This window comes from Lissotriton vulgaris, chromosome 9 (genome assembly GCF_964263255.1).
Source record: "Lissotriton vulgaris chromosome 9, aLisVul1.2, whole genome shotgun sequence".
Lineage (NCBI taxonomy): Eukaryota > Metazoa > Chordata > Amphibia > Caudata > Salamandridae > Lissotriton > Lissotriton vulgaris.
The window spans coordinates 945673920-945693520 of record NC_141697.1 but is presented as its reverse complement, the minus strand read 5'-3'; the positions used below and the strand labels follow the sequence as shown (position 1 = coordinate 945693520).

Below are 19601 nucleotides of genomic sequence, written 5' to 3'. Positions count from 1 at the left end.
AGGTACCTTTGTCCAAATAGGGACCCTTGCTTATAGTCAGGGAAAGGGGGATACACTCCTAAAATAACCCCTGCTTACCCCCTTGGTAGCTTGGCAAGAGCAGACAGGCAGTGTGTAAAGTATTTGTGAACACATACAGTAACACAGTGAAAACACTACAAATGGACACCACACCAGTTTAGAAAAATAAGTATCTTTATATAAACAAGACCAAACAATACAGTGTAAAAAATAGGCTCTTCAATGGTAGAAATAGTTCAGTTCAATGTTAGTTGTAAATAAGAGACTCTTCCAACAAAGTACATTAGATGCGTCACGCAAATTAAACTAAAGGGCCGCAAGGAAGGTGAAGCGTCAGTTCTTTGCTTCAGCGGAGGCACCGCACCTGTTTCTTACTGGGGCGCAGGGGAGGTGATGTGTCAGTTCCTTACCGGAGAGGAGGGGATGCGTCAGTGTCTTACTGCGTTCCGGGTACGATACGACAAGATTGGGGCCGCAATGCGACGATCCGGTGCGATGCCACAAAATGGCCGCTTGATGCGATGCGATGATCCGGTCCGATGCGTGAACTTTTGCAGCCGCAAGGCAGGCGCTGCGACGATGTTCTCTGTGATGCGTCGGGACTCGGTATGGATGCGGCACGCTCCTTCCCCATGGCTCGGCGATGCAATGGGTCTCGGTGCGGATGTGACATGCTTCTTCGCTGTTGCGTCGCGCTTCCAGCTCCCAGCGACAAACAGTCTCTAGTGGTCCTGAACAGCAGCAGGCACCTCTCTGTAGGTTAGAATTCCCAGCAAGAAAATTCAGGGGAGCTGGTGGTGTAGTCTTTGTGTCCCTGAGACTTCAGACAGGAGGCAAGCTCAATTTCAAACCCTTGGATATCTTTCTCGGGATGACAAAGCAAACAGCAAAGTCTTTTTTCTCTTTTCCTTGGCAACAAGTAACCACTGCAGGCCAACCCCAAACAACAAACAGCACAGGGGCAGTAATACTCCTTCAGCTTCTCCGTTTTTTTTCTCCTTGGCAAAGGTGCCTCATGATTTCCCAGAAGTGATGTAAAGTTCTGGGGTCTGGGTCCTCCTTTTTACACACACAAATCCTTTGTCTCTGAAGGCAGAGTGTATCTGTACCCAGCCAAAACCAGTTCTGTCCTCTCTGGTGCAGTTCCCGGCCGGAGGGGAAGACAGTATTGTTGAAAGCAGACCTGGCCCAGGCAAGTGAAAGGAAATCTCCTCCCGCTACTCTTAGTTCAACCCTGGCCCCATTCAGCCCAGCCCTGACTCAGACTGCTGGAGCCGCAACCCTCTCCCAGCTCCTGTCACTCACAAGCCAGACATGCAATACACAAACCTACCAGAGGCCTACTGGATGATTAGGCAAGAAAATACCTACTTTCTAAAAAATGTATTTTCAAACACAGAATGTTAAAATCACCTACACTAAAAGATGCACTTTAACATTCTGAATTCAGGCAAACTAAACTTTATTTACCTATCTTGTTCCCTAGGTCAGTTATGCTTTTAAGATGTTATAATCAAACCGTCCATTCTAGCCCATGGGAACAGATAGCCTTGCAATAGTTAAAACGAAATTGGCTGTAATTCACTATCAGGACACGCCACACACATCATCAGGGCATGTCCTACCTTTCACATACAATGCACCCTGCCCATAGGGGTACCTTGGGTCAACCTTAGGGGTGACTAACATGCAAATAAGGGAAGGTTTAGGGACTGGCACGTGTGTGCACTTGCCAAGTCGACATGTCAGTCCCAGACTGCACACAGACACTGCAATGGCAGGCCTGAGTCACATTTTATAAGATGCTTCTGTCGATTGCACAACCAGTGCTGCGGGCCCACCAGCAGCATTTGATATACAGGCCCTGGGCACACATGTTGCACTGTACTAGGGACTGACAAGTAAATCAAATAACCAATCATGGACTCACTAAGCCATACAACAATTTACAAAAGAGAGCATATGCACTTTAGCACTGATCCGCAGTGGTAAAATGCCAAGAGTCATAAAACCACCAACAACAGGTCAGAAACAATACAGGAGGAAGACAAACAAGTTCTGGGATGACCCTGCAAAAAGGGCCAAGTCCAACAGGGATAAAGATATTAGCAACTGTTTTCACAATCTTAGTCGGGTTCTTGTTTCTCCATACCATTGTTAAAGCCTGTATGTGATCCAGTTCGGATCTTACTGCAAATACAATATCCTCTAGCCCTTTCCCCCTCAAGGTATATAAACGGATTATTTATCACTTGAGTATGCTGGTGATTATCCGTTTCAGAAGTGCTGGCAATAAATGGTTTGCCATAAGGGTTGCAAAAGGAAATTGGGCAAAAGGGAGGGATTGCAAGAGTCATCATTTTGCCCTAGAGTAACCGTAACTGATGCAGATAGCTTTCTGCTCATGATTACTACGTCTTAAAGTCCTCCAAGTCTATTATCTATAAAGGCTCGTTTTGATGTTTGGTGCTTCAAAAGAAAAATTTTTGACTAGCTTGTTCAGCAGCAAGAGTTTATACTTCTATATGTGTTTGAGGGTTGTCTGCGTACTGTGCATGACTTCAGAACCTTTCACCTATGTAAATCCTTCGCTTCAGTCTGATCACATGATCTCCACTGCAGTCCTGTATAAAACATATACATTTAGGTCTTGCCTCTGCCTGTGCAGCTTATGCTCATTTGAAGTGCTGCGGGATCCCCTCATCGCCCATTTCAGTGACTCTCAGATAGATTTTTGTATTGTTAATCAACATTTTCTGATACCTAATTGGCGAGCGAGTAGATTCTATTTCACAGTAAAAATATAATCTGCTATTCCAAACTACAATAGATGATACACAACACGTACTACAGGGCCTAGAAATAGGTGGCAGGTGATATTTTAATGCTCAGTCATATCAAACCAACGAAGGACTCAGAATGCACTTAATTTGTCAGAAACTAGTGCCAAAATAGATTAGGATGAACAGCATAAACTGAACACCCTAATACATGTTAAATTAGTACATAAATATAACAAACTTTCCATATTTTATTCAGAAAACATTACCTTACTGTTGGGAGGAAACCAGGGCCAGATAGGCCTTTTATCCCACTGGGCATTTCCCAACCGGGCTGGAGCCCTTGGGGGTCGGCTTAAAGGCCCAGGGCCACTCCTGGTGCCTCTGCCACTTTCCCCAACTCTATGAGGATAACTGCAGCAGGCACGGGGAGGGTGGGGGATAGTAGAGGAAAAGTGAACAGAGAGGGAGGACAGAAGATGAGAGGGACGATGGATGGATGGAGGGAGCTTGTGGGAAGAGACGAAGGGGGCAGGGCTGGGTTGAACATTTTTGCCAGGTCTGCTTTTGTTTCTCAAGTCCAGCCCTGAAAGTAACACAATTACAATAAAAATCTGCTCAAGGCAGCGCTGGGAACATCGTGGAGGGCGATGTTTCACCTATAATTAATTCACATGCAAAATAAGAACTGATTCTGCACAGTTTATGGTGGATGGACCGAAAATCGACTATAGATCATGAACAGGTAGTACATTGACGTAACAATGAGCATCGGGGCTTTGGGGTACTATTTAGCAAGTCGGTTTTAGGTTTTTATTACCAACTGGTATTGGTATACCATTTTTGGAGATTCTAAAAAATGTCTGTGTATGACCAACTGATATTTCTGTGCCTGCAACTGGCAGCATGTGATTGCTTTAGATTTTAACAATATATTTTTGATTCGTTTTTCTTAAATTTGAAGAATACAATCAAAACCAAATGATGCACAACACTAATAAATAATTAGGATTTTCTTTTATTGCTTATTTTACTTATTTTGTAACGGGGACAGGCACATATGGTAACAAAGTTCAAACTAAGTTAGTGGGGCGAAGGAGAATAAATAATCAATAGAAAGGAATGACTCTCCCTTTTATGGAAGTCAAGGGCAGTGTCATGACAAGTTGATGAATTAGCAATCCGGTATTCCAAGAAATAAATTGCCCCAGAGTCTCATGCTCCAATAATTTGATATCAATTGAAAAGCACATAAACGAATCTTGGTGTAAACAAAAATAATGTTACATTACAATCTCATTAAAAAAAAAGTAAGATAAACAATCAGGCACTGATGATATGATATTAAGTAACATAGGCACCTAAAAGATAATAAAAAGGAGACAGAGTAAATATGCTCACCTCTCAAAAATGGTACCATCAAATGCAGACCTATTGAGGCAGTATTTAGACAATGAATACATCACCTAACGTTGAATATTCTAAATTTTACATGAGACCGTTAGAGTTCCCTCAAAATGTATATGTGTACGGAGAAGGTATGTCAGAAATTTAAACCGACCAAATAATGTACTTGTTAATGGGTCGCCAGTTTGGGAAACCCTAATAAAATTGCAGGAAAGGAGCCTTGTAAACATATTTCAGCAAGAGCTACAGCATCCTGTGCATTCATTGGTTAAATGTCACATTTCAATTTGCGAGATGACTCATTTTTGTCTGCACATTTTCTCTTCATTTAGTTTGACTATTCAAGATTCCTTTCCCTGTCTCTCTCTCTCTCTCCCTACCCTCTACTGCTGAGGCAGAATCTGGATATAGGTTTTCCGGTCAAAACAAACACATTTTTTGTGTGAGTAATTTGTCACTCTCCATCACCCATAACCTTAGTGGAGAAGTGTGGCTCACCGGTTAGAGGAGGCAGACCCAGAAGCAGAGGTCGGCCCGGGACCAGGGTTCAATTCCCGACGCGGCAGGGTTTGGAGCCCAAATGTCCACGGACCTGATAATTCTCGCTTCGGTGCCTACTTGAATCAGGGGTTCACGCTCTGCAACTCTGGGCAATAGCTTGCTCAATCTCCACTACGGCCCCCGCGGAGGGATGCCTGGCTTTCACCTTGGGGGTGCCCAGCTGGGCTATCCCACAGGGAAAAACCAGGACGGGTTCCCAAAGCAAGCGCCGAGATACCCTTTGTGGTGATACGTGCGCTATATAAGAAACTACATTACCATTACATTAACATTTGTGGTCTCAAAGCAGTGGGCCAGGAAATTATTTTTTATTTTGACAAAGACCTACTAACTCCCTATTTTACTACTTTTCTGCTTTGCTTCCATCACTTGCCGGCAAGTTTTTCCCACACTGAGTCTGGACAAGGTTGCATCTCTGACAGGGCTGCTCTGAGTCAAGGTATTAAAGTTCCTCTCATTCTGACACCTTACTCCAAGAAGTTTGAGTGGTGCAGAGCTGGAACACAACCAAAGAGCCAGCCTTGCTCTGTTTTCTTCCTGCACCACACAAGCCTGCATACCCATATCGCTAAAAAGAACAAGCGATAACCTGAAACACAGCCTTCCTTTCTGACGAGGCTCCTAGAGCCGATGGATGATCTTACCTGGTTTCTTCTTCTTTTTTCTGTACTTCAGCAGTAAAAACACCAACAATCCAGCAATGAGCAGTGCCATGACAGTGCCCAACACGATGCCAATCACTGGGTCCAGTACGCTTACAATGACAACGCTGCCCAGTTGAGTGCAGTTTCCATTCACGCACACCTAAACTCAAGGCAGAAATATATAAAAATATTTGTCATATCAATGAAAGTTATCTTTATGGGTCATGCATAGGCAGTGAATACGTCAATATACCCAAGTCTCTCTTGCCCCAACTCGCACATTATTTCTTTTATTCCATTTGTGCATCCTTCTCCCCTCCATCAAAATCTTACATCCCATCAGCATGCTAATAAAAAGCTTGTCCAGGAGCTTGGGCAAGGGGGGTGGGCTTGAGATCCTCTGCTATCAATATTGTTGATGCCAACACAATACAGAATTGGCTCTCTTCTACTTTATGTAGAAATTGTGAAGGGCATTTCAGGCTATTACAGAGGTTAGAACAAAGTGATACAAAAAGGGATGATGGACGGAGCGTTTGAGCAAATCAAACACTCACCCCCAGTCAACTGATCTGGGTTTAATCCATCACCATTCTTTAGCTCACTCAGCCACCCCAGTTCAGAAATGGCCATATGCAAATCAGTCTGACCCTGTGCCTCATGGGAACAGTCCAGCCCGAACTGCCAAGCCATGTCTTCCCTGGACCGGAAACAAGCATTCATAATCCTCATCAGCCAGGCTATCTTGAATCCAGTGGCCTTGTTTAGCCACTGGATTCAAGATAGCCTGGCTGATGAGGATTATGAATCCGAAACCGGTCCTAGGATGCTTGTTTCTGGACCAGGGGGTGAGTGTTTGATTGACTCAAACGCTCCGTCCATCTTCCCCTTTTGTTTCGCTTTGTTCGCCTCAAATTGGCAGGGTATGCTCAGACGTGAGTCCCTTGCTCACTTGGCCACTGGATTCAAGATAGCCTGGCTGATGAGCATTATGAATCCGAAACCGGTCCCAGGATGCTTGTTTCCGGTCTAGGGAAGACATGAATTGGCAGTTCGGCTGGACTGTTCCAGGGAGGCACAGGGTCAGACTGATTTGCATATGGCCATGTCTGAACTGGGGGGGCTGAGTGAGCTAAAGAATGGTGATGGATTAAACCCAGATCAGTTGACTGGGGATGAGTGTTTGATTGGCTCAAACGCTCCGTCCATCATCCCCCTTTTGTTTTTGCGTTATTACTGAGGTTAGAGAGAACTCTTTACCCCTTCGCTGCTGGGGTAATTCCCCCACTGTGCTGGGGCCGCGCATAGTGCCCCCGTGCTCTTGACAAGCTCAGCTCGTCGTGAGGCACGGTGCTCGTGTGCTCATGACGAGCTGAGCTCGGAAAAAGAGATCACATTTCCCAGCGAGGCTAGGGAAGATATCAAACTCAATCCATTGCAATTTCCCATGGAGAGGCCCAGCGATCAAATCCAACCAGATTTACCCGCAGACCACCTTTTATATGACTTTCAAAATTCAAGTTAAGCAGTTAATTTTCCTCTAAATTGTAGTAAACATTTATATTATTGTCATGAGATTCTTGCCTATACTTTTGTACTTTCATGGCATTGGTGGTCAACTCGATACTCTTACACAAACATCCCTCCATTCGAGTTATCTATACACATTTGCATCAAATCCTCGCAGAGCGCCAATATTGTAAAAGATTGCAAAATATGCTAGTGATATAACTGTTTTATTTCTTATGTGTATAAAGTGGTTATCTTTTCTGCAGACCATCTGGCCCACAATACCACATCTCTGTGGAGAACGGTCTGTTTTAGCTATCCGTAACCATTTTACAATACTGCTCTTCATCCAACCTCAAACAGTGATATATTAAATTATGTAGCAATATATCCAAATGTTTTGGCAATTGTTGACATGTATTTCTGCAAATATATCTTCTCATAGAGAAAATAATTTCTATTGTGCGGTCTCGATAATTGTGAGACTTGCATTCCTACTTTTTTGCTTTATTGAAAAGACTCAAGTTGTGAGTTTTGCTTTTAATGTATGAGGAAATAAATTGCTCTCTAAACTAAAACTAGATGTCAATGAAAAGAGTAAAAGTAATTTTAGATATTGTTGAGTTAATTGTGTCTTTCATTGATTTATAGGACATTACTCAATCGTGTTTGTGCTGTCATTGTTATCATAAACATCTATCTCTATCGGTCATGTGACAGCGCGTTTTAGTTCTGATTCAAATAGTTATTTGTGAGGCAGGTGGAAGGAAAATGTTAGTTACCTGTAAACAAATGTTTGCAGCTCGTCGAGTCATAGATCAAATGCTTTTCACTATCTTGCCCTCTAGTGTTGGTTTAAGATTATTACATCTTGTTTACTTGAATTCAGTTTAGGGTTCGGGTATTCAACATGACTGTCTAAACAGAAAGTGCTTCAGCACACAAACTCCACCCTAGAATTTTGTGTGAAGTATATAGTACTTTCTAAAGCGGATGAAAAAGATTTGCAACGGTGCAGCTCAACATCCACTGGAGAGGTAGGTGGCGCGTGAATCTACAACAAAAGGTGCAAACAGTTGGCTACAGCTGAGTAACATTTTTCATGTGCTGCAAGTATTGCTGTAGATCACATGATTTGCATAACATATAAATTAGTCCCTACCTTTTTAGGATGAGTCGGACGGAAAGCCGAGAAAGCTGTAGTATATACTATTTAGAACAATTGTATCCAATTGGGCTTCCATTTTGTAATATAAATCAATGTATTAATGCTTATATATGTGTCTATAGATGTCCATGTTGCAGCTATACATATATCTCAGAATGGAATATTACCAAGAAAGGCCACATTACTGCTCATGTACGGGCAGAGTGAGCTGCAGCTGTGATTTGCTTATGTGCACACCTAAAGCATTTCAATGGTTGCAGGGGTGGGAGATAAATTTAGTTCCGCTGGCAGAATTCACAGAGTTTCGCCAACTCCAAGTCACACTTGTAACACGGAGTTCCAGCAAAACTCCACCAACCACCAGGTGGCGCAGTATTTTTTTTATGTACTGCTCACCAATGTTAAGTTGGTGAGCGCATGAACTGGCATCCCCTGGAGCAATTTTCAGGCACTAGGATGGCACCCAGAGAGATTTTCTCAACGTCGGCGGTCGCGGACAGTCGCAACCATTTTCACTGAGAAAGCTGCCGCTTGGGTAGAAAATGTACTCTAGAAGCATCAAAGTAGCAGCGCCATCTGGCACGCCACATGGTGCCACGCCACATGGTGCCACTCGTGCTGATTTTACAGCACAGAAAAAGCTACAGGGTGCTAAAAATCAGCACAATGTGCAGATTCCGCCCATTCACATAACTCCACGGAATCTCACTGAGTTTTCATGTAACTTTGCAGGATTCCACAGAAAGCGGTTTTGTTGTGCAGAAAGGATTAGATTTGTCAGTGTAGAACAGGAACGCCTTTTTGACAACTCGTTAATGCAGTGCCCATTCTGCCCTACATGCAGAGTTAGGAAAGAAAGTGTGAAGTTCAACAATTGGATAGAGCTGATGGGGGACACTATCAGTAATAGAAATTGTTTATCTGTAAATACTACTGCCTCGCACTCATGAACTTGAAAGAAAGCTCTTCCGCAGTCGGTGCTTCTAATTCACTTACAGTACGCAGAGATGTTTTTTGCATATTAAAAAGGCAACTTTCACGTTAACCGCATCGCTGCAGCGGCTTTTCCTGCTGTGTGCGGCAATTTTCAAAAAACCGCGTTACATGACGAGCTCAGCTCGTCATCAGCATACGAGCGCCGTAGCTGATGACGAGCTGAGCTCGTCATCAGCAGCGAAGAGGTTAACGCTAGTAATGAGCATGAATGTAATGGTGCAGTGGCTGCTGCTGCATAGGGGGCGCTAGAGCACCGCCCCTCTTTCACCATCTTGGACAGAAAGAGAAGCTGGTTAGAGCAACTTTGAGGGGAGCAGCAGAAAATGTAAACATTTGAACTGACTTGTCTGTCAGTTCGAGTGTTTACTTCTGAGGATTGTATTGGTGACAGCACAAAGTGACCATGTCAGCAGCACAGGTGAGGGGGACACAAATGGGCACATCATGGATTGCACAAATGACTGAGGGGTGTGTAGTGATGTCCACCAGTGACTCAAATGGGAAGGCACTAGGACCTGCCCGAGGGTGGACGAGGGCGGGCGGAAAGGGAGGAGCTGGGGGATAGGAACGGCAGTTAGCCGTTAGCCAAGGAAGAGGAAGCATCCTAATAAAGAAGTTCTGAAGCATCACCCCGTGTCTGTGTGAGTTATTGGGCCAGACACTACAACTGGCGATGAATGTGACTAGATACCAGGCGTGAGGACGGCTACCACAGCAACCAGGCCGTAACTGACCGGCCCGGAGTTCGCCCCACGTGTTGAGGCTGCAGCGCTGCATAATAGAGCCCACCGGGAGCCCACCCCGGAGGTGGAAAGAGCGGAGCTCGCCCTATGTGTGGGGGCTGGAGCGCGTCGACCAAAGTGCCCACCGGGAGCCCACCCCGGCGGCAAAAGGCAAGAAAAGTGACCCCACCTGCAGCGGTGACTCTGGCAGTGGATCGGGGCTGTAACCGGCAAGCGTTGAGTTGGGAGTGGAAGCGCCGAGCAATTGAGTGAGTCCGGTAGAAGAAACCATAAAAAACGACCAAAATCTCGCCGAAAACGAGATTCCCGAGCCGCCATCTTGGAGTCAGGCAGCATTGTCCAATCCCCTGCGAGGCAGAAGACCTGAATGACAAATAAGCACTGGTGAGTGCAACGAAGATAGCAAACCAGCACTGGCGAGTGCAACAAAGACAACAAACAAGCACTGGTGAGTGCAACAAAGACAACAAACAAGCACTGGCGAGTGCAACGAAGATAGCAAACAAGCACTGGCGAGTGCAACGAAAACAACAAGCAAGCACTGGCGAGTGCCACAAAAACAACAAACAAGCACTGGTGAGTGCAACGAAACCAACAAGCAAGCACTGGCGAGTGCCACAAAGACAACAAACAAGCACTGGTGAGTGCAACAAAGACAACAAACAAGCACTGGCGAGTGCAACGAAGCTAGCAACCAAGCACTGGCGAGTGCAACGAACATTAAGAAAGAGACTGTAAGAGCAGTCAAGAACAGCGGAGTCGGAAAATGGCTGATCCAGCTCCTGTGAGTACGTTTGGGGCCTCATTTCTGCACCGCCACGAACCCCTCGCTCTTGAATAATATGGCGGAGGCATGGGCTTGCGATGGCAAGAATGGATCGACGACTTCATGGTCTACATGAAAGGGTCGAAGGTAACAGACGCCGAGGAGCACCTACTAGCTCTCCAGAACCTGGTCGGTTAAGAAGTTGGACAAATAATTAAAGAACTACCAACTGAGTCAGCTGGATCCTTTGAGAAAGTCTGTGAAGCACTCAACCGCAAGTTGCTACACAAAAGGAACGTTGACTTTGAACGGTACACATTCAATCTAGCCACCCAATAGAAAGGTGAACAAATGGGTGTATTTGTCACACGCCTGAGAAGGCTAGCGAGATACTGTGAATTCGACAAATTTTCCACCGACGATGCCCTTCGATTAAGAATCATAGAAGGCTGCATCTCAGAACCGCTGAGACGTAAACTGCTCAAGAAACACTACGCGCTCGAAGAGATTGAAGAAATGACGAGAGTAGAGGAACAAGCCGATGAACATGCAAAAAAGATGGAAACAGGAAGAGGGGATAGACGAGAACAAGCATTCAGAACGCACTCTCGACAAGCACCTGGACAATCGCCATCTCGAGCATGCTCCTCCAGATCAAAGACACAGTCACACAATGGAAGCCACAGCACAAGATACACCAAGAGGCGATCTGACCAGCAACTGAAATGCTACAGATGTGGCTACGACTTCCCGCATGCCGACGCATGCCCAGCACTAGGGCAACAATATCGGAAATGCGGCTGAGACAATCACTTCGAAAGCATGTGCGGTACACTACATAAAAGCGATCAGCGAGGACAACGCAGGCAACATCATCACTCAGACAATCGTCACCATGTCAGAGCAGTCCAGGACAGACGAGACTCGTCCACTGGGTCGTCACAATCGAGCTGCCACAATTGTCGGATATATCAATCTCGACGGTCATCATCGCGAGACTCTCGATCTCTCTCACCGATCTCACAAGACCGAAACGAGTACATCTACTTTGTAGTTGACCCTGATCAGCTGAAAGAATATCCACGGCTAGACATCAAAGTTGGTTCTCACCCTACCAAATTCGTGCTGGACAGTGGAGCATCATTAAACTACCTGCCAGTAGCGGAATATCAACAAATGAGTCCACCTCCAAAACTGGTCAACGCCCACGTACAGGTGTACACGTGGATGTCGAAGAAACCACTAACATGTCTAGGGAAATTTGCAACCGATCTGTCTTACAAGGATCGCAAGAAACAAGCATACATACATGTCATCGAAAGGCCAGAGGCAGACTGCCTTCTGAGCTTGGCCACAGCTGAACGACTGAAACTGATTGACCTATTGTACAAAGTGGATGACAAACCGAACATCATCAAAAAATACCCCAAGCTCTTCCAAGGCCTCGGAAAGATGAAGAACTGCCACGTAAGACTGCACATCAATGAACAAATCTCGGGGAGGAGGAGCTACGCCGTGATCCAAGATGGCCGCATAAGCTCCCGGCTCCGCCGACCTCCGCCGGCGGCCCGACTATCCTGTCGACTATCCTCTACCCCGTGCCTGGCTGTACGAAGGTTGCCTGATGCCAATGGTGCTTTCCCGGATTTTCTATCTTCTTTAGCGACGAAGTTATGTCGTGTTCTATTTTCGGCCTACTCCCGGGCTGCCGCCGGGTCCTCGATTTCTGAAGCACCCGAGAGGGACCTCATCAACATCGGCTGTGGGACCGCGATTGTGGCCGGTCCTCCAGGTCTGGAAAAAAAATTTCTGCTCTTGACTATTGTCCTTGTTGATGGATGGTGAAGAGACACTGCTGAGATCCTCCTGCACCGCGGCTGTGGGTTGTGTGCCTGCCCCCGTTTCACGGTCCCGGGGCCGACGGGCTGCACCCACGGCCGGTGTCTGCCCTGAGTGCGCCAATTCGGGGCGCCCTTGCTGTTGCGATCGCCGAGTGTGTGCCCGGAGCTCGGTGCTGTGTGCTGGAGTTTGTGTTCCCCTCCGTCCTAAGAGCCCCGGGATGGAGGGGATGCATGGCGCACATTCATTGAGGTCCGTAATGGCGGCGATTGGGGCGCTCCGCTCGCAATTCACCGGCGCTTGTGTCTCCCTGGCCGCGAAACTGGACGATGTTTGCTCGCGGCCGGCCACGGTTGCTGCAGTGCCTGCACAGAAATCTGCGATCCAGATGACCAATTTGACCCTCCATCTGCGGGGGCCCGAGCGGCAGCCCGATTTTGTTCCTTTGAGGGTCGGCCCCACCTTTCCTTCATCTACTGCAGCGCATGGTCTTCCCTCTACATCTCCTCTTCGATGGTGTGTCGTCATTGGAAATCCTGTTCCCCATTGCCGAATCTCACGGTCCCGTCGGAGAAGATCGCCATTTTCCTTTGTCCCGGCCAGTTTCCTTTGTCCCGCAACGGATGCCGCCATTTTGAAACCGACCCGTGCTCCGCCTGCACTGCCCTGGTCCACCATGGACGCTTTGATTGCTTCTGGTCTGATGCGGCTTGGTTGAGATGTGCCCCGGAACGGATTCGCACTGGTCAGGGCTGACTTTGACTTTGGAATTTTCTTGCTACTTGCAACTGCTTTGAACTTTGAGACGCTTCCTCGGTTTGCAACTGTTATGACTTTGGCAATATAACTCCTTGTGACGCTTGCAGGGTTGACTTCTAATTCCCTGGGGTTGCTCCGTTTATTCTTGCCGGGATTGCACCGAATACCTCACCGGGCAGGGGGTTGCGGGGGGGGGGGTTTCTGGTGACTGTCCTCCCCGTGCTAATGCTGACTGATTCTGCTCATTGATGATGATTGTGCTATGGGGGGGATACAGCCGGCGGGAGGTATTAGGTGTCCGGGGGCTTGTTTGAGTTCTCCTCCTCCACTTCTTTTTAATACTTTCCCTTCTGTGGGGCAGTTCCGGGGTGACAGGCACGCTGTTAGTGGGTTAGGCCGTAGCCATTACAGGGGTGCAGGGTGGCGGGTGTGGGGGGGGGTTTGTTATTTTAGTTTGTTATGTTCTATGGTCTCTATCGCTCTTTTCTGGCTTTGGGAGGGTTCTTTCCCCTTTCGTAGGGTTGGCTGTCTCTTGGTCTTGCACCTTTCTTTTTCTTTATTCGGCTTCTCGACAAGCCTCTGTTTTTCAGTTCTTGGGGGGTAGGCTTTTTGGGGTGATTTTTAGAAATGTGGATCATTGTAATGTGGTTTCCCGTCCAGTATTATCGCTGTGGCTGCTTGGATTGTATAGTTGCTTTGGTTATAGCCTATCTCCGACTGTGATTGGGGTTGGTCCCAATCGTCTCCTTTGTGCTCCTATCCTGTGAGGTGTGATGCCCTTGTTGTTGCAGCCCCTACTCTTCTTCTAAAATTTAAAAATGAAAACCTCATATCCTGTCTGCGAGCCCCACAACCGCATTTGATGTCATTTTATATATCCTGTTTCCTGATTGGCTTCAGTTTCTCCTGTTTTATTGATTGCTTTTGCGGCCGGCCATGATGGTTGTGGGCCTGCGCATGTATCTCCTTTTTTTCTGAATAAAGGTTTTAAAAAAAAAAAAATGAACAAATCTCACCGGTGGCACAACACCATCGAAAGATCCCCTTTCACCTCCAAGAGGCCGTCGAAAAAGGAGCTGCAAGAGCTGTTAGAGGCCGACATCATAGAAAGAACAGATGGACCAACACCATGGGTCTCACCTATTGTAGTAGTCCCAAAGAAAGGAGAAGCCAACCGAGTCCGCCTATGTGTGGACATGAGAGCATCCAACACGGTAACAGAAAGAGAGAGACATCCAGGTCCGCACATCAGTGACATGATAACGTCACTAAACTGAGCAAAAATATTTTCGAAATTAGACCTCACAAAGGATACCACCAGCTAGAACTACATGAGCGGTCGAGATATATTACGACTTTTTCGACCCATCTGGGTTGGTTTAGGTACAAAAGACTAAGCTTTGGGGTGTCTTCAGCAGCGGAAATTTTCCAGGAAGTCATCAGGAGAACAATTCATCACATCCCACACACCCTAAACTACAGTGACAACATCCTAGTATATGGAGCAACTACTCAAGAACACGACAAAGCGCTAGATCGAGTCTGCCATGCACTGATGGAAGCCAACCTCACACTCAACCAGACAAAGTGTGAGTTCCACAAACCAACACTAAAATTCTTTGGGCACATATTCTCTGGAGATGGCATGAAACCAGACCCTGAAAAGGTAGCAGCGTTAAATGACACACCGAGCCCAGATGACGTTGGTGATGTACGATCATTCCTAGGCATGGCCAGCTACTGCTCCAGATATATACCAGACTACGCCACAATAAGCCACCCACTGAGAGTACTGACCAAACAAGGACAGCCATTTCAGTGGTCCTCCAATTGTGAAGAGGCATTTAGAGAAATCAAGAGAGCTGTGGAGTCAGCTAAAAACCTGGCTTACTTCAATCCAAAAAAGAAAACGGAGATAACAGTAGATGCTAGTCCCGTAGGACTGGGAGCAATCCTAGCACAATGCGACAGAGAAGGAGACCTGCGACACATAGTGGCATACGCTAGCAGGAGTCCAACGGACACAGAGAGAGCATATTCCCAGCCAGAAAAGGAAAGCCTGTTGTGTGGGCATGTGAACATTTTCACATATTCATTTTTGGAAAACATTTCACTCTAGTGACTGATCACCAAGCACTAACAACAATCTTTGGAAACCCTCGAGCGAAAATGCCACCACGAATAGAGCGATGGGGCCTCAGGTTGCAAGAATACACGTATACCATCAAACACAAACCAGGAAAAGGTGCAAATTCCGCAGATTACATGTCCAGACACCCCACCAAATCTAGCAAATCAGAAGAATCGATTGCGGACGAATACATTAATTTTGTAGTAGACCAAGCCAGACCTCTGGCCGTCCCGCTGGAAGCAATCTGTGAAGCGACACAAGCTGACATCACCCTACAAGAAGTGAAACGCAGGATCAAGAACAACAGCTGGAGGCACTCGCAGACCAGTGAACAAAACGACCAAGAGATGGCAGCATTCGAACACGTCCACAACTAACTGTCAATAGCGGCGAATGGTCTAATCTTAAGAGACACCAGAATAGTAATACCACAATAGTTTAGACAAGGAGTCATCAACCTGGCGCATGAAGGACACCGGGTCATAGTAGCAACAAAAAGAGCACTCCGTGAAAGAGTCTGGTTTCCAACACTAGACCTGATGGTAGAGACGACTCTGAAAGATTGCCCACAATGTCAACTAGTGAGCCGTCCAGATCCCCCTGCACCACTACAAATGTCTCCACTACCGGAGGGTGTCTGGCAAAACATTGCCATTGACTTCTTTGACCCAATCAAGTCGGGCCAATATGTCCTAGTCATCATGGACGCATACTCCTGATTCCCCTTCGCACAACTATGCACATCCACGAAAGCGTCCAGCACCATACCAATGCTGGAAGAGGTTTTTGCTGCGTGGGGCATTCCTCAAGTAGTGAAGTCAGACAACGGTCCCCATTCAACAGTCATGATTTCGCTGATTTTGCGCAACACCTCAACTTCAAGCACCGGAAGATCACACCTCTATGACCTCAGGCGAACGGAATGGTTGAACGTTTCATGACCACGATCAAGAGAGCAGTTCAGCAAGCTGAACTAACCAGGAAGAACATTCAGACAGCACTGAACGAGGTGCTACGAGCCTACCGAAACACGCCACATTCCACCACAGGCAAGTGCCCCACCACCATCATGTTAGGACGACCGGTGCGTACAAGGCTGCCAATGATGAGTCCCTCAGAGAATGAACAATATCCAGACTCTGACCATGAAGAAATGGTGGCCATGGATAAGATCAAGAAAGAAAAGATGAAGGACTATGCAGATGAACGGCGACATGCCGCTCCCCCTGAAATTCAGGAAGGAGACTGGGTGCTGGCGCGGCGAAGAACAACATCGAAAGACTGACTGCAAATATCATGAGGTGCCTTTGAAAGTGATTCAACAAAAGGGAACTATGATCACTGCGGAGGCTGATGGAAGACGAATTACCTGCAATGTGACGTACTTCAAGAAGTGCCGCCCCAACGTCAAGGAACTACTGACTGAACCAAGAGTGGAGAATGGAGAACCAGAGACAGTACCACTTCACAGTCAGCCACGAATCGAAACCACAGACGAGCGTGAGAGTGACAGCTCTGACCTCCAGTCGCGTCCCAGACGGGTTATCACAAAACCATCCCGCCTGATTGAAGAACTATAAGCAGAGACAATTAATGACTAGAAGGAAAAGGGCATCAACCATCTGCTGTGTTATGTTTTGTTTTATTTTTCGTTTGTTTACAGAGGGGGGAGATGTAGTGATGTCCACCAGTGACTCGAATGGGAAGGCACTAGGACCTGCCCGAGGGTGGACGAGAGCAGGCGGAAAGGGAGGAGCTGGGGGATAGGAACGGCAGTTAGCCATTAGCCAAGGAAGAGGAAGCATCCTAATAAAGAAGGTCTGAAGCATCACCCCGTGTCTGTGTAAGTATTGAGCCAGACACTACAGGGTGCTTTTAATGTCCCTTATCCTCAGGCATTCACAATTCATAGATGTGCTGTGCACACTCTCTGCAGAACTGCAATGCACAGGATAGATGCTTGATTGGGCGCTTACGCATTTTAGTAACGTCGCGCCAGGCCCTATGAGAATGCACAATAGAGCACGGGTGAACAAAAACACCAGTCTCCTACTTATGCTTTCTGATAGGCCTGCTGCAGGTTCCATGTGCAGCGGTGTACAACTCGCACCTGCTACATGCCATCCGACAGGAAAAAGAAATGTAGAACTCCAGAAAAGCATATTCACTTCAGTAAGTAAAGGCGTGAGAGTGGCCGGGAACGAGGGAGAAGGATGAATTGGCTTACGTGGATTGAGGGGAAAAAAAGAGTGCTGTAATGTTTTAATTTGAAGGCCTCACGTTGCTCTTTCCTCTGAAGCAGGAATAGTTTCCTCTGAAGCAGGAATAGCACAATCACCCCAACCACAGGATTTAAACACTCGCATAAACCATTCTCAATAGCAGGTGTTCGACCTACATGTTTCACTAGCCCATATGAGACTGTTCTCTGCTGTATGTTTGCATGCAGCCTAAATTGATTTCACATGGCAGGCATTTTACTGGCGTTGCCAGTAACTTAAGTTTGAGGTCATTATCTGTAACAAAAACTGGGGACCTCTATTTAGAATTTTGCTTCGGTGACAAAGTTAAACAAGCTTGAGGTTCACTTCAGATTGGAGCATTATTATAGTGTCTGGTATATTTTTTTGGTGCACTCGAATAAGTGATGCAGTTTCCCAAATGCGGGACAACAATTAACTCCTGGTAACATTGCATTAATTCAGTTTATTTCAGGCTTGTGCAAAACTCCTTTGCACTTAAAGTGGTGCAAAATAAACAGTTCATCTAGCGCATGGTTTGAAAATAAGGGACCACATCCTGCATTCACAGGCTGCACTACAGAAGACAAACTAAATTACTGTGTTTAAAATTACTTGCTTGATATTTTAATGAAAGACCTAGCAGACACTGCCCCTTAGCTTGTATCAGTACCCAAAATACAGTGTTTCCCTCTTTGTACCTTCACAAGTGATACGTTTTACATACACTTCAATTGGAAATAGTTTTTTTCCAAGTTTCAATCATCTGGAATAACCAGTAGCGGCTTCTCCGCTATGGCGGAGGGGCATCTCCCACTGTTTTTAAGCAGTGCACATAAAGGAAACATACAATTATACTAACTTTGAGTTATTATCATTTTATGTTTTCGTGCTGCTTTGCTTGCAGCGGGGCTGCTCTGCTCTCAGGGCAGGGGAGGAGTGGTTTGCCAACTCCTAAGTGCACATGACAGTTTGACCGGCCTCTGGGGCGGGCAAACAGTCTTGCAAACTTTCCCTATTCTACACGCAGGCTGCATTACAGCCTGCATTGGAGAACATGCCCAGGCCCCCATTCCTTGTCTGAGCGTCGAACCACGATGCTCAGACCAATCACAAAGCTGCATTGCAAAGTTGTGATTGGTCAAACGAGCCTAGCTGTGCTTCCTGTTCCTGGAGTCAGACAGAGTCCTGGAGTCCAACAGAGGAGAGCAACAGCAGAGACGAGTGTATTGCGGCGGCAAGGTAAGTGGTAAAAATTACATTGTGCCCCCGCAGTAAATGCATCTAACTACACAGCACAAAGTCACAACATAAGTTTTGCTTTTTATGGAATTGAACTTCTGTAGTAGGGGATCTTTGTGATAGTCATAATTTGTGAATAGTCCTGCCCATGTGCGTGGACCCCGGAGCAATCAAAATAGTCTCTTAAGTTGTCCTCTTCTGCAGTTCTGCATAGACACTTAAGAGAAAATGAAAGACAAATAATGCAGCCTGACATTAACAAGGCTACATTGGCCAGCCCTTCATCCAACAAACATTGGGAGCCCTGAACAGGAATTAGTGCCAAAATTAAGTTGCTTGAATAAAGCCGATGTTAACAGGGTCATTTAGACAAGCTAATGACAGTGTGGCAACTAGAGTGACATATCCACTGAAATAAAGGCTAGTAAATACATGAAAGACCTGGTCTTTATTCAAGCAACTTAATTTTGGCACTAATTCCTGTTCAGGGCTCCCAATGTTTGTTGAGTTAGTCCTGCATTCCTACTACCAATGTCATCGTATATGTATTCCTCCACTGTTATGATATTCCAGAACCCCCTCCCTCTCGGCCCCTTTTTATAACCATAGAAGCGGTAGGGATCTTTTTAGACCCTCAACAATATAAATTTATGAATTTTATTTTTGTATAGATCCTTTGCCCCGCCTTCCCTGCTCCACCGTCCTGATGAAGACCCTCTAGCAAGGTCACAGTTATACCTGCATCTACCTGGGTCGAAACGTCGACATTCCGTTTCTTTGTTCAGCCTCTTCCCT

At 46.3% G+C, this 19601-nt stretch overlaps 1 protein-coding gene across 1 annotated transcript in view; it reads right to left on the bottom strand.

The window, feature by feature from the left end:
* Positions 1-19601, bottom strand: part of MST1R (macrophage stimulating 1 receptor) — a 397230-nt gene that overhangs the window by 43194 nt on the left and 334435 nt on the right. The window contains exon 13 of the mRNA XM_086938800.1: positions 5414-5573. Within this exon, the coding sequence (XP_086794926.1) occupies positions 5414-5573 (160 nt within the window). The remainder of the gene's footprint in view (positions 1-5413; positions 5574-19601) is intronic.